This window comes from Anser anser (genome assembly GCF_964211835.1).
Source record: "Anser anser genome assembly, chromosome: 2".
NCBI lineage: Eukaryota > Metazoa > Chordata > Aves > Anseriformes > Anatidae > Anser > Anser anser.
Window position 1 is genome coordinate 49,241,660 of NC_139721.1, and position 15,455 is coordinate 49,257,114.

A 15,455-nucleotide genomic window follows, 5' to 3' on the forward strand; every position below is an offset into this window, starting at 1 on the left:
GCTTTTATGGCCACTGAGGAGCTGAAAGGAGGTTACGGAGCTTATTAACCACAGAAAGGGCTTCTAGCAACCTGCCTCGCACTGCGAACGTGGCTTGGCAAAACACAGCAAAACCTTTAACTGCTAGAGGGCTGTGGTAGCGTGCGGTCTGCTGTTGTGAGGCGGAAAATCGAGCTGGGCCCAACCAGCAAGCAGCACTCAGTAACACCATAGGGCATTGGCGTGAGGGAGGAGGACAAACTCCTGTGCTGTGGTGCTCTGACAGGCCCTGCTTGCCACCGGGGGACACTTGCCAGCAGTCCGGCCTTGTGAAGTGCACCGTACCCTACAGAGTCACCCCCACCTCCCCACGCCGCTACATGTGTGCGCATCTGTGGGCACGTACACACAGCTTGCTTCCAGAGGGGGCAGGGGGAGAGAGGAGGGGAATGAAGGCCACAGCCAGCGTGCCTGGCACCAGCCAGCTTAGCAGAAGCTTGCACATGATTTCCTGCAGCTGGAATTAGCTTTCCTGGCTTTGGGGTTAGCCCCACAGCAGTGACACCGGGGTGCAAGGCGTTAAGCGGTGATAGGCCAGGACTTCCCCCATAGCCTGTGGGGGGCATTTCGTCGGTGCTGAGGGGAGCTAACATGCTTGTTCTGAGTCAGTGCACTGCAAAACAAGGCCGTGAAACACAGGGGGAGATCTAGAGCCTAACGTTTTTCTGTTTCCAGGACTGTGGCGCTTGCAGTGTTTACGTGTCTTGACAAAACTGTTAGTGTTCATGCATGCCAAAATGATTGTTCACAACTGCTTTGAAGTATAACTGAACCTGTCCTTTTTATGTGAATCTCCACTGCTTCAAGTGACAAAATAACAAAGTGTCAGCAACTTCACCTGGGAGACATTAAAGTGGTGTTGGGAATGGGGAAATCTAAATGCTGAAGACTGCTTTAAATCCACTTATGAATTTAAAATCTGGAGGGCTCCTGTAATTGCTTTGAGCAGTAACCACTGAAGATGCAGCAAAGCAGTTCTGAACTTCCCCAGAAAGGTGTGAACAGCTTCCCTAACGTGCTGCGTGTTTCCTTACAGATGGTTCCACCAAGGCCCCAACCCCTACACCGGTACACAGGACTGGCTTTATTCTGGCAACTACTGGGACAGAAACTACTTTAATTTGCCTGATATTTATTAAAATGCAATAAGAAGCCTGTGGCTGAGACACAAATAAGTCTTAATCTGTTTTAATGTTTCCCCTCGTTTTACTTACCTCCTGAAAAAACTGACATGTTATCCAACAGAATATTACACGTCTCCGCAGTAAAGCTGGTGGTACACGGCCTGCAGTCCCTGAGGTAGGGAGTACTTTGTGGCTGATGGTGGGTCCCGTGCGGACAACGCCAGTGCGTCGTCACGGTGTAGAGCTGCCCCGTTTGCTGAATACACCTATATTAGGTTGTGGTGTATGAGGACTAGAACACCCTCGGCTGTTCTGTGAATACTTTCTTTCGTAGCTAAAGTCGGCACAAGTAAAAACTGGTTTTATTTATTGTGACATGGGAACGTTTAAAAGCACACAAAGTAATTGCAATAGTCCGTTCTTAAAGCAAAGGAGGGTGTGTCACTCTTGTAAAGATGTAATTTTTCATAAAGTGACTTTTCTTTTACTAAAGCAACTCCCTTGAATCCTGAGCTCTGGCCAGATTCCAGAAGCGTGCCCATCTCTGGAGCATTCATGCAGTTGTTTAAGCTGGTAACATTACTCAGAGGTATTTATTCAATGTTTTGTGCAGTGTGTTTTGAATTTTGCTCTCCTGTTTTGCTACCAACCTTATGGTTTATGGAATTAAGAGCCATTTAAACACCTACAGATCTGATTCGAACTGCACACTAGTAACAGGTTTAAAAAAGAATCTGTTCAATGCACTAGAAGTTCTGGTGCCCAGCACCCCTGCAAAAAGGCAAGAACTGAACCAGCCCAGGACCCAGCGGGACACGGTGGTGGGGGACAGGACCTGTGTCTGTACTGCGCAAACTCCCTGGGAGGAAGTCTTGTGCATTTCAGAGGTAGTAAGGCACCTCGGCGAGGCCTCCTGTGCACAGCTGCTTTACCCCTTTTCAGTGGGGTGCATTCAATCTTAGAGTGTAAGTTTATATTGAACTGTGTACAGAGCTTCGAGAGGGCAAGCTGCTCTTTGTACAATATTTTAACTGCTGTCTGGAGGTTAGTGTTAATCGAATAATTTAATTGCTACTAAATAAAGGCTTCAAAACTTCTTGCATATGGTCTAGAGTGTTGTTTAGTAGTGCTGAGCATTTCAGAGCAGGCCTAATGCAAAAGCTGCTGCAGCGAAGGTGTAGTGGGCTCCAGTACCCTCTTCCCTGCTTAGGAGAGGTGGGGAAGGGAGTGCCTCCTTCCTGAACTGCAGGGAGGCTGCGGGACCTCCAGGCTGGAAGCTGGACCAGCGAAACTGTTCCAAAGGCAATGAGATACTTTCTATTTTTAGTGTACGCTACTAGAATTACCCAGGTAGTGCAGTGATGCGGTGGCGTTTGCATAGATAAGAGGAAATGCCTTCTCTTGGCAGTCTTTCCTGTGAGTATAACCCCAGCAGACTACAACTAGACTTTTTTTTTTTTCCTTTTCTACACTACACACTGAACTAACCTCAGCTCCCCATAATCTCTGTGTTGTTTGAGCTTATGCATACACCGTTAGCACAGTGAAGGAGCTGGAGCACTCAGCAACACAACAGCTGCAGCCGCTGCCTCTGGTCACATTGCAATAGTGCATTTTCATAGTGCCTGCTGAAAGTTACATGGGGTACGTTGTGCTGGGCTAGAAAAGTATAAAATGCACAGGATGCAATTCTAACTGCTGTCATTTTTTTAAAGCAGTTATTAATATGTTGTTCCATGCCTTACAAAGGTGGCCTGAAGGCCAGCCAGCATCGCTTCTCAACCTGTTTAAAAAAAAAAAAGCATGAACTCAGTACAAAGTATAGACTGAGAACTACAATTTAATTATGTTACCTAAATGAACTCTAAAGTGAAATAGTATTTTGCAACACTGTCGTGCTACACTTGCAGTCTGATTTTTATTAAAAAAAGTTTGATCTGTATGTAAATGTCAGATTAAATCTTGGTTACTTTAGGCTAAAACCAGAGCAGGAGCAGTAGTACTAATTGCAAAGTAACAAGCTGGGAAAGGCACCGGCTCTGTTACGCATGACAAGTAGTTTAATCGCTGGCCTTAAACCAAATTATAGTTAAAGATGGGTTGAATTATGCTTGTCAGCAGCAAAAGCCAAACCCCAGCATCTCCCCTGTAACCCTCTGCGAGGGCGTTTATACCTGCGTGCGTGTCGCCAGCTGGTCAGCCTTGCCTGGCAGACATCGCGTTATCCAGAGGGATGGCAACCGAGATAAAGTCTGGCATGCCCGGCCTGTCTGTTTCCTCATCAGCTGGCCTGGCTACGGGGACTGGGACTACCGTGAGTCTCCTGGCACCGGCCCCTTGCTGTGTGAAGACAGCGTGGCTAGGAAGAGCCTGCCAGTCCCGCCCGGTCTGAACAGCAGAGCCCACTAAAATGAAGGCGGGAATATCTCCCCTCTTGTTGTCTTCTCGCATCGCGTAAATTGGCGCAGACACTTGTGACAGCTGGCCAGGGGGTGGTGGCTTTTGACCTTGCCTCAAGTCAGTTAGGCAATAGAGGGTCCACACATTAGAATATGGTGGTGGCTGTCCGGCTTCCCTTGATGCCATGGCTACAAAGATAAAAACGTAAGAGGGCTGGTGTCAGGAGCAGTGAATGCCAGTCACGGTCTAAGTCCTTATGTTTAAGACAAACATACCTTCGTAAAGGCAAGCATGGTAGAAGAGAGCTGGGATAGAAGATGCAGTTTGAAACACAGCTGACAGACACCTGACAGACACCTGCAGCCTAGGAAAGTGAAACTGTTCGTGGTGAGAGGCTCTTCTGAGTGAGCATTTGAGAACTCAGCCATCTGACCAGTGCTTCTGAAACTGAGGCTTGCCAAACTCTCCCAAAACCATTTCTTAAGAGCCAATAGTGTTAATTTACAGAGCTGCTCAAGTTCAGCTCTCCTCTACAACATGCTTTCCTGAGACCTCACAACTGTACTTCTTCTCCTAGCACCTGGGATAAGGCTTGGACAGATTCTGCAGAACCTGGGAGACCTGGGGCAGGGGAGCTCCACCCTGGAGGGTTTTCCCAGCTGGGCGAGGGATGAGCCAGGCACTTATCACCACTGGGAAGAGACACTGGCAAGGGCCTCGCCAAGAATCAGCGCACCAGCTCTCTTCATGTTTGCAGAACTGATGACCAGTGCTCTGCCCACCCAGCACAGCTGCAGAAACTCGCCAGATTCACCAAGACAGCACAGGCAACCACCACCATTTGTTTTTAAATGGAAAACCTCATACGTCAATGCTGGAATGTGAGATCTTTTAAGAAGAGGAACAGATTGCAGAGATCTGACGTGCACTGTGGCCAAGCAGTGCTGGTACAGTGGCTTCTCAAAAGTCACTGCCTCTCCGCTGCACTGATGTAGGTGGTTTTCCATTTAATGACCACTGATGAAGGCAGTAGGGCTGGATGCTGGAACAGGAAGACGACACAAGGACCCTTCTTACCTGACATGACATAAACTTGCTCAGCTGACTCCATGTGTGCTGCGGATTCCGTTCTCTCAGGCTGGCACACTGCGCCAGCAGCAGGTGGACCTAAGGTCTTAGCACAGGAGACCTGGCCTGCATTTAATGGCTGCTCAATCTTTAACAGATAAGCTGTTTGTTCTATAAAGGGAATGATTATTTTCTCTGGGAACTGCTCTATGAAAGGTGGAACCCCTGCATCCACCATCGGCTTATCGCAACCCTCAGTCGTGGGGATAGCCTCAGCTGCACTGCCGGAAGGTGCAGCCTGCAACTGCCCTTGGGAAGAAAGTGATGGTGGTGGTGGTGGAGGAAAAGGTAATGGTTCTTCCTGCAAAAGGGCTGAGGAAACTTGTTTTACATCATCTGTTGAGACATCAGCCTGGCTGTCTGAGGGCCCCGGTTCTCCAGCCACGGAGGAGCAACGCTGCACTCCTGGTTGTGACCTAACAGCCTCGACAGAAGCCCCAGCTGCCAAGGCAGCAGCAGCATCTTCGTCAGCATTGTCTACTAGTGCAAACGAATCCTCTGAGGCTTGAGAGTCTTCATCAAGAGTCTGCACGCTGGTTGCCACATCCCTCACAGAATAAGCAGAGTCACTGTTACCTAGCACATGGGCAGCGAGCTGTTCGGGATCAGCAGGCACATAGGCAAGTTCAGGGACCCCAGTGGATAGAGCTCCATCACGTCCAGTGGAGGGTTTGTTTTCTGCCATAGAACTGACAGCTGATGGGCACTGAATTACTTTGGAGCTATACTCGATAGCAAGGTCTTCAAGAAGTTGATCTTCCTCTGTATCAGTAGAGGCTTCCTTTTTCTGGGGCTCATTAGACAGTGAAATGTCTCTGTGGTACGATGCCTTCCTTACTAGTTCCCCAGTCGGATTTTCTGCAAAGTAAAAAGCACATAATGGCAATAGGTTAGCAAATGTTTCCATTTAAATAAAGAGTGATTTCAGTGTCAACCCAATTAGATGTTCTACTGCATAACTGTGAGGCTTCCTAGGCTGCAGAGATGTGTAATTTGGGGGGGGGGGGGGGGGGGGAGGGTTGCTTGGCTATCAGTAAGGGGAAAGAAAATTCAGAAGGCAGTAGCACAACTTCAAAAGCAAGGAAGCCTTAACTGTATTTCTGATCCTACAGCGATGGCTACATGCTCAACTACTGTCCACAAACACCACTAAAGAAAAAAAAAATATAGTTTTTTGTGTTAAGCACATCAGATAAGCCAGCAAGAAGACTACGGTTCACCTTCGCAATGCCTGAGAACACTTTGGACCCACACAAATTACTTTAGATGCACAGACAGTGACATTTTAATTTCCTGAAGAATCTTGATTGCGTGACTTAACACATACCGAAAGGAAGAAGAAGGTAAGCCATGAACAAATTTTAGATACAGAGTGAAAAACGGCTGAGTGCTTAACTGTCAAGGGAGGAACACATGAGAGTACTCAGGGGATCAGAACAGTGTTCCACCAGCTGGTCAATAAACCCCTCAACACTGATTAAAAACAAGAGCAAGAGCTGTCGGCTGTCATGTTTAGTGAGCATTAGCCAATGTGTAAGACCAGTACAGTTGTGGATGTAGCACAGAGCAGAAAAGACAGTGAATCTTGGACACACCATCACAGCTTAGCATCGAGCTGTCTTCTGAAGTCATGACTGGATGAGATCAGAAATGAAACAACTCAAAGGATGACAGAATTAAAAAATTGTTCTGCTGTCCCCAAGCCAACACAGCCCCACTGTCGGTATCGGGCAGTGCTATAGAAAAGAAAGGCTCCCCTGCAGCTACAGAAGCTAGCTGCCTGCTAGTGCCCAGACAGACCCAAAACTATGCTCACAACATAGAGGGAAGCTCCAGAGGTAGTTCTGCAGCAAGCTCAAGCTCTTGCGTGAGCTTGCTACAGAATTTCTCTGATCAAGTGATCAGAGTGCTCTTTTCTCTAATCTAAGTGCTCTACAAGGGAAGAAGGGCAAGGCTGTCTTGTATTATCAGAATGGCTTGGGGTGGAAGGGACCTTGAACATCACCCAGTTCCAACCCCTCTGCCATGGGCAGGGACACCTCCCACCAGCCCAGGCTGCCCAAAGCCCCATCCAGCCTGGCCTTGAGCACCTCCAGGGATGGGGCATCCACAGCTTCTCTGGGCAGCCTGTGCCAGGGCCTCACCGCCCTCTGGGTGAAGCGTACTGGAGTGTGGTGATTACAGTGGGGTCAGTTTGCAGTAACATAAGCGAATCACTGACAGGTATTCAGACAAAGTTTTTGCATGTGACATTATGCAATAACAGCTGTGTTATCTTTAATGCAACATTTGCAAATGCACTAAAATGCATGTGTCATTGATATTTTAAATCACGCTGCAATCTCCACCAGACATTTTTACAAGAAGAAAACTACTTCTGAAGTCAGTGGTTCTAAGTTTTGTTTTAGAGGAGAACCTAAGCTAGGAACAAGATAATAGCACTTCCTGTTCATAGCTGAGACATCTCATCACTGCTGTAATTTCCTCAATGCATAACTCTCAATCTATAGACCAAGACTGTCTCCAGTGCTGGCTAGTTGCAGGGTTACTCAGAAGCTAGCTAAGGTGGACTCTGAGCAATGGGGATAAAAAACTGTATCCCCGATGCCTGGTAATACGGTTAGCAAAACTAATGCCATTTTAGAAGGCAAATAGCCATTACATGTGAGCAAGCTGGTCTTGTATCAGCCGAACCCCTTTCCCCCTCATCCCTGGCCTTGAAGGTTCTGGGTACCAGGCTGGCGTCTTCCCTCCTCACCCATCTTCAAGGTCCTGGACACTGGGCCAACTTTTCCCTCCCTGCCAGCATCTTGAAGGTCCCAGGCACCTGGCCAACCAGGAGGTGATGGCCCCGTCACAGAACAGGGAAAAGTAACGGCACACAGAGCCCTGCCTAGAAAATCATGCAGCTGCAAGTCTTAGTAGGGCTTGGACCAGAACCACTGCTGGACAGCAAAACCAACGAACCTCCTGGTGGTCAGGGATGCTCCCACCACCGACTGTTTCCTCTGAGGACTGAGTGAGTGACTCGTACTCATTTACGTGTATTTTGAGCCTAGATTATGATTGTTATATTGCATGCTAAGCATTAAGATTTGCCCCAATCTGCAGAGGCTCCAGGTGCTCAGAACAAATGCTAAGTAACCATAAGCCATGCTAGTTATAAAATTCTCTGCTACAGTGATTCCGATTATAAAAATCCAGTGCTAGGCTAATTACAACGTTCTGTGAAATAACAACGCTTTAATCACAGCTACAACTTAGAAGCGTTCTCATTCTGCCCAGGATCTGTAAAGAACCTGTCTGTACCATAGCCCCAGGTGATGGGTTATTTGAACACGCTGGTACTTTTGGTAAGCAGACAAGGGAGACCCAACCCAGCAGGACAGATACCAACAGGCTGAGGCTAGAAAACGCACCCATCACTGCTCCCACACAACCCTCCAGGTGGCACCACCTATTCCAGCCCTTACAGCCAAACCCAGGGAGCAGCTGAGAACTCCCAGCACTTTCCAAAGGAATCAGTAACATGCAGAGTTAAATTGGGTTTCTATAAACAAAGAGTATCTATTTGCAAAGAATAGGTACAACTTGTGAAGTCGCTATCTGCTTAGCATGTGATAAATCCTACTGCAATGTCTTAAAATGCCCCAGAGTACCCTAGCTGTCCCCTATGCTTGAGCAGAAAGCAGAGCATCCCAGGGGACTAGCTCTTCCCACACTAAATGGAAGCAGGTGCTTTCTGAAGATGTCCACCTCTTCAATAGCACAGAGCCCATGCACCTCTTTCACAGGGCTGCATATAGAGGGGATGTAGCCCACGGTAAATGAAAACTACTTGCATCTGTTTATGTTGGAACATGGTCTCAAAATATTTTAAAAAGAATAAGCAATCATCTTACCGTACTTGAAATCAAATTTTTTCACCACTTCCTGTAAGTCCAAATTTAGATTGTCTGAAAACAGAAGCACAAATTAAACTGGAGTTAGCACCTGAATAGCTCATCCTCTTCAGATAAGCATTGGTAGGAACAAACCTCTGTGAAAGGCAATGAAGTCTCGGAAATAGAGAGCTACAAACTCTGCAGTGTCTACTGGTTTGTGTTTTATGACCGCTGTGGTCACACCCTCGAGTAAGGTGTGGAGGCTGTCTGGAACAGATAGCTCGGTCACTGAAAGGCTCATCTTCATCCGCTGGAAGGTGCCTTACAGGTTCTCATCTGCAACAAGGAGATGGGTAAGTTGAGCATCTGCTCTCCCATCCCAGTGTGAGGTGTCCAACGTGACTGCAGCACCTCATCTCGTGCCACGCCACCAACAGCCCCTCTCCAAGGCTTCCCAAACGCTCCTTAAATGTAACGGGGGCAGTTACCATGTGCAGTGTCCAAATGGTTCACCCCCACACTGCGGGGCCTTTTGGGCAGCGGGGTCTGACCCTACAGCGAGGAAACCATCGTGGTCATTTATACCGGTGCCACGCACATCCCTTTAGGGCAGACCAAACCCAAACGCCCCTGTGACGAGGCACAGGAACCATCTACACAGGAGCCTGGGACATTTGCAGGACATGCCCCCCCCCCCCCCCCGAGCCCCCAGCCCCAGTACTTGCTTGCTTGAGGGCCCCCTCCCACCGCAGCCTCCCCGCTGAGGCCGGGGCACCGCGGGCGGAGCCTCCCCGGGGCCGTGACATCACAGTTCTCCCGCGTCACCGCCAGATCCAGTGGATCCCAGCAGCGGTCCGTTCTGACCCTTTTCCATCGATGACGAGGAATCATCGCCCACCTACCTGCTGCCGGGCATCTGTGACTCTGCAGCAACCCGCAGGGGCTGCCAGGGGCACAGACGATCTAAGGTTCAGTTGTCCTTGCTGCTGAAGTGTGTAGGTGACCTACAATGGCTTCCTCTAGTAACAAGTAACATATTTGTAAGACTTTACTCAAAATTAACAGAACATTGTACCACTTTCGAGTTCTTTCACTGGAAAGTATGTTAATGCTAAACACCACAAAATGCTTCTTCCATGAAAGAATCCTTAGAAAACAATTTTTCACTAAGAAAATCCCACATACAATACCTCATCGCTTCCGGAGAGTGTCAATGCAGGCCATGATGTTAAAAAAAATAAAATCAAAGTTAAGTATCAATACGCTAAGACTTACGAAATTAGGAAAAACAGCTTCTGTATAATAGAATGTTACAGAATAGGACATACTTTGAGAATACATGTGGGGACTAGAGAATGTATTACTTTTGGAGTCAGAATAATCTGAAGTCTAGATTTCAGTATGGAGAGCATATGGAAGCAAGAGGACTTCATAAACACACTAAACGTACCTGTGTGCAGAATGTCATGCGAACATCCCAATGAATACGGATCAAAATACACCTTGTAAATATCCTTCTTTGGAAAACTTCCAAAATTCCAGGCCTGTGAAACTGCATATCAAAAGCTTTGAAGATGTTTAGATACAGATGCCATAAAACAGAAAATAATTAGAGGTCACTGAACAGAAGCACAAGTGTCCTTAAATATTTAAAAAGCTTCAGCCACTAACAACGTCTGTATGAAACTTAGGAAGAGCACAACCCAGGAGCTTATAGGAAAAAGAATTTCTCTGGGAACTAATTCACTGCACTGGAACTTGAATGCCAGCTTTGGAAGCCACCTAGACTAAATCCATGATGAGACCTGTACCAGCTGCTCCACTAAAACACACTGCCCTTTGGGCCAAAAAGGAAGAGCCTGTCAGCCTAAGAGCAGTCTGCCTAACTGAAGATAATGACCTTGTCCTGCCATCTTCTGCCCCATCTGCAGAAGTAACAGCTTCTGGACAAGGTTAAAATCTTACATGAGACAGAGACTAGTTACCAGACAGAAGTTCAGTGAATCAAGGTCCCACACAAACCTTTTGTTTCTGAGAAAAAAAAAAACAAAACAAAAAAACAAACAAACAAAAAAACAATTTGATCATTAACTCTTCATCAAAGACAATTTACAAAAGATCAATGTATCACAATGGTTAGGTTTTTTAATTTTATTTTTTTAAACTTGGAATCTTTCACCTAAAGAGGTAGAACAGGCCTTGCATTTTTCATACACACCATCTTTGTATTTCTACTCCCCAGAAACCTTCGTAGAATTCTAAGTGAGGTTTGCATTCATATATGAAAATCTCCAAGAAAACTTTCTAGCTTTACCTACCAAAGCTACAAAATACTGTTTTTACTTAAGGTGTATGCACATGTCTCTGACTCCATCTTCCCCTTGCTGAGGACCTTTGCTGCAAGTGAAACCTGGAGTCTCCAGGAGTACAATTACCTTTTTTCAATACATTAAACATAATGCTCTGAATGAAATACGGGTAGGTGTATATTACGTAAACGTCTTTTTTGTTCAACCAAGTCTAACAGTCTCTCTTCCCCTCTGCACATCTGGAATATTCAACTCAGACAAGCTTTTCTAATCTGCACCTGTTTGACTTGGAGCCTCTCTGGGCACCCCCTATACATAAGCACAGCCTGCAAAAAAAAAAAAAAAAAAAAGAAATGACTGGAAAATCTGGCTAAGGACCAGCCGTCCTGCCGAACACAAGAGATTAATCAGTTTGTACACTGGAAAACTGTCTTAGAAGAATTCACATCAATAGATAAAAAGCATTCTGGAGAAAGTAGCAATGAAAAAAAGTTATAGGTAACAGTAAAACAACGGAACATGAACTCCCTGTGGTTAAAACACAGCAACTAAACAGGTCATGAAAATCTTGGGCAATTTAGTAGAGAGATCCAAAGGGGTCCAAACTTGTTTAAAGAAGATACAGCGAAATAGAAATAGTTCAGTATATAACTCCAGAAAAGCCTGAACTGGAACTCACCTGCTTGCAGAATATTTCCATCTTATCCAGAAAGACTCACAGAAAAGGAGTTTTTGAAGCATTTTCTACTCACCTCAAAACATCAGAATGAAAGGCAATGTTGTATAAGCATCTACTCAAATTGTAACTAGCAGAGAAGCAATTCCCCATTCCCCCCCACCCCCAAACTTTAATTTTATATAGAGTATTTTCTTGTACAGCTCTGTCAGGATGAAGAATTAGAGGCAGTGTATCTGTATTACTTACTCCTGAAGTTCAGTGGAGTCTACCATTTCTGTTGTAGACCAGCTCTCAAGAGCCTCCACTGATCCAATGACAGATGTTTTGGTCAAATGCCACTGGCTCCCCAATTGCATTAAAAAACAGCTAGAAGTGTACCTTTACTTCTAAATATTACCTTTAATAATACAGTTCAGTGATTACGTGATTTTTCATGCAAATGATCACTATCACTGTTAGTAAGAAAATTTAGTAATGACTGGAAAGGGAATTCACATGTCTTATATATGATACCCTGCTTTCACCACACCACCAAGGCTCTAGCAACACCTTTGTAAAACCACGTATAGCTCTACACCAGTATAATGCTAGTTCCCTTTCAACTTCCAAACAGCTACAGAGCAGTTTTTAAACAACAGCACGATCAGTCATTAGGAAGATGATCAGATTGTTGTAAATTGATAAGCAATTCAATATAATGTTTGGGGAATTTTATTTCAGAATAAAGCAGAACCAGAATATGAAACAAGCATTAAAAATCAGAGAGAAATTAAACTGTTTGCTTTAGAGTAAATTAGAAACATTTTACAAAGGTGTAGGAATACAACAAATTACACTTGTGTGTTGTTTTTATTTCCTTTTTTTTTTAAAATGAAGAACGAGTAAATTTGATTTCTTAAAAACGCATGTTAAACCTTGTTCGTTCTATGGTTGATCTCAACATGACACATGTAACTCACTTTCCAAAACAGGAACCTATAATTATACTGGAAGAACAAAAGCTGAGGTAATTGCTGACTAGAAAACTGTTACAGAGTCACTTGACATCCCAGAAGTTTTTCCAATACTTGATATCATCTTGTTCAGGAGGCCACCAATTTAAAAGACAAATTTGAGGAGCAAAGGAACAAAACTCATGTCCACGTTTCTTTTAATTTTACTCAGAAATATAAAAGTGCAAGTTCTGTAAATTAACAACATTTACAGTACATCACAATAAATATGCCACTTAGTGACATCTATAAATTCTAGTTATTTGAAATGAGTCATATTGAGATAAAAACTGCATCAACATCAACAAAAATACCTGACCCAGTAAAGATAGTCTTAACATATGAACTAGCAAGATGCATATTCCATTATTGCTATTAGACCATGCCTCCGAGTTCCAAAGTATAAAAACTTATCAGTTTACACAAAATACAAGTGAAATGTTTTCTCATCACAGGCACAATCTAACATAAAAAATAATTTTGACATTTACAAGGTAGGAGATTCTCCTGTGAGGGGAGAAAAAACTTACAGAAACAGATAGTACCATTTCAGTGATGAAATCAGATGAGTTGCTAAATCCACAGAAAAGCTGCAACTTGCACAGAGCTAAACTGTTACATTAATATATAGTGTCTTTCCATACCCTCTCCCGGCCTGGTGAGAAGAACAGGCCTTTTAATAAGTTTACTACAATTTGCTAGCTACCTCCAAGTATGTAGACCCCTAGACATCCCAACACAAATCGCATGCAGGTGCTTTGTGTCCTGAACAGCCTAGTCTCACGTTATATTTAAGCAGTGCATTTTAAAGGAATTTTGTCATTAAATGTACCGTCTCTAGCTATTCACCCAGAGTGGATTGTTTCTCTGACTACAAAATGTTAAAAGTCAGGTAGGACAAAATAAGATTTCAAGTACATCAAAGACCTTTTTTTTTTTTTAATAATGATTCGAATTCTAAGCAGTCACTATATATATACACACACAATATATATTATATTCTATTCAATACTTATTTGGATTGACCAATTCAAATAAGGTTGAACACTCCTGTGTGACTCAATATTACTGATTAAATTGAATAAAAAACCCAACAGTGTACTACTATCTGTAACATACCTAGGATATAGAAAAATAAAGTCTCTCCTCTCCTTCGGGAACTGCAACAGAAATGTTTAACTGCTCTAGGAATGCCTTTCATAGCAGGAACCGTGTATTTCTAGAGAGAAATAAAAGTGTCTCAACCATTTCATTTGGCCTACCAAATATGATATTACTACTTCTCCTCCATATCAGTCTTGCTTTAGATGCAACCTCAAAAGCAAATCAATGAAGGTTAGGTGCAGACAAGGTCTAAAACCTTGGCAACGTATTCTGCAAAAAGGTAAGAAAAGAAAAATATTTAAGCTAAGGAACTGTTTAAGGCAACCTGACCAAAGTAAAGATAAGGCTTTTAGATAACTATTTCCAAAGATACCCAGTTTTCTTAGCTCTACAAAGTAACACAATTGAACTAACTTCCTGGTCAGATTTCCATTCATAAGCTTCTTTAAAAAAATATTGACCATCCTAGAACATGATACTAATTGAATATACAACACAAGGAGATACTACATATTACAAAGAGTTTTTTTAAAAAAAAAAGCTACACATGAGCACATAGATGGCCAAGTATTAAAAATTATATGGTCATGAAAAAAGTATCAAGCTCTCAGAGGTATTTTGGTATCTTGGTATTTTAACACCACAGGTTTGGAATACCATACAGAGACTTAAGATAGTGTAGTATTGGTAAAGCTACCAAAATAGGGTTGGAGGTGGGGAGTGGGTGTGTTTGTTTAATACCTTTAAAGGTCACTGCCATAAAGGTTCAGCAGCTTGAATGGAAAATACATAAAATTACTCTATCTGGCCTACTTGTTTTAATGTACTATTCAGAATATTAAGAACAGAAATAAAAACTGCTCTCACTGTAATTGCATGTAAAACAAAGTATGTGGCTGGAATGTACCAGAAGCATAGATCCTAAACATTGACATAATTTATATCGCAACTATGAGCTGGGTTGGGAGGGGAAGGAATTAAGAATGGAAGGGGGATGGGAGGTTTAAAATCCACACATTACTCATGAAGTCACTGAAATAAACCACTCCAAGTTAGCAGGACCTGCTTTTTGTGGCCAAATAGTTTTCTCCCTCTTGCTTATCAGCTAATACCTGAAGAAGAAAAAAAAAAAAAAGCGTTCTGCCCACTCCCATCTTCAACATTTACACCACTTTTATCATGTTCTAGTCAAAACAAAAATGCTCCCCTTAGCATATTTTAGATCTAGATCTACTTTAAAAAGTAAAAATCACATCTGCCAATATTGTTGAAGTAACTTGTGTGCTTATTTAGGTTCGCTTGCAGAGTTACAAGTAATTGTGTTCAGCCTGGTTTAAACAAAATAAAAACTAGAGTTAAAATATACAAGGTCACTTAACCTTCTTCCTGGTTGATTTACTTCCAATAAAAATTGTAATATTTTACTAAGCCATACCAACTCTGACCATACTATGAAAGTGTCTCTGGCACAAGTGGTTTTCAGAAGAAAAGCTGGTCTTCCCAACAGCATTTTCTTCTGCTTCATCTTAAAGTGCAGAAACTGTGGGAAAGGATAACACAACTTGCTGTCCATCACTGTGGAACTACTTCTCTTAGAGAGGCTAATGCTGCATGTATGCGGACGTGCAATCTGTTCTCAAAGTCATAGCCCGTAAATTCCTCCTGAAATACAAAAAAACATGCAACTATTAGCCTCCTTCACTTTAGCATATGAAGATGATTTTACTAGTAATGCTTAAGAGGTCACACTGCAAAACAGACTGAAGAGAAGAGGTGGAGATTCTTTATTGCTGTTT

General features: G+C 43.7%; 3 protein-coding genes across 18 annotated transcripts in view; 1 reads left to right on the forward strand and 2 right to left on the reverse strand.

The window, feature by feature from the left end:
- OSBPL1A (oxysterol binding protein like 1A) overlaps positions 1-2,265 on the forward strand; it is a 77,949-nt gene extending 75,684 nt beyond the window's left edge. For all 13 annotated transcript variants that reach the window (XM_083823034.1, XM_083823033.1, XM_083823038.1 and 10 more), the window contains one exon: positions 1,076-2,265. In XM_083823034.1, the coding sequence (XP_083679160.1) occupies positions 1,076-1,178 (103 nt within the window). In that variant the 3' untranslated portion in view covers positions 1,179-2,265. The remainder of the gene's footprint in view (positions 1-1,075) is intronic.
- On the reverse strand, positions 1,464-12,126 carry CABYR (calcium binding tyrosine phosphorylation regulated). Of its 3 annotated transcripts, XM_083823050.1 has the most exons (5): positions 8,729-12,126; positions 8,594-8,647; positions 4,641-5,549; positions 3,338-3,751; positions 1,464-2,946 (listed from the first exon to the last, which is right to left on the reverse strand). In XM_083823050.1, exons 1-4 carry the CDS (start codon positions 8,880-8,882, stop codon positions 3,360-3,362), a joined length of 1,509 nt encoding a protein of 502 aa, XP_083679176.1. In that variant the 5' UTR covers positions 8,883-12,126; the 3' UTR covers positions 1,464-2,946; positions 3,338-3,359. The 3 variants fall into 3 exon arrangements, with proteins under 3 accessions (XP_083679176.1, XP_083679177.1, XP_083679175.1); XM_083823051.1 differs by lacking the exon at positions 3,338-3,751; XM_083823049.1 differs by having other exon boundaries at positions 1,464-3,751.
- Positions 12,127-12,262: 136 nt separating this feature from the next.
- Positions 12,263-15,455, reverse strand: part of TTC39C (tetratricopeptide repeat domain 39C) — a 40,334-nt gene continuing 37,141 nt past the window's right edge. For both annotated transcript variants that reach the window (XM_083823047.1, XM_083823048.1), the window contains exon 14: positions 12,263-15,321. In XM_083823047.1, coding sequence (XP_083679173.1) covers positions 15,232-15,321 — 90 coding nt within the window. In that variant the 3' untranslated portion in view covers positions 12,263-15,231. The remainder of the gene's footprint in view (positions 15,322-15,455) is intronic.

Excerpts from the sequence above, each read along its gene's own strand:
- CABYR (XM_083823050.1), bottom strand. The coding sequence starts at position 8,882 with ATGAAGATGAGCCTTTCAGTGACCGAGCTATCTGTTCCAGACAGCCTC. Across the intron at positions 5,550-8,593 it reads AAAATTTGATTTCAAGTACG|AAAATCCGACTGGGGAACTA; the intron begins GTAAGATGATTG and ends TTTACTTTGCAG. Across the intron at positions 3,752-4,640 it reads GCAAGTTTATGTCATGTCAG|CCATGGCATCAAGGGAAGCC; the intron begins GTAAGAAGGGTC and ends TTATCTTTGTAG.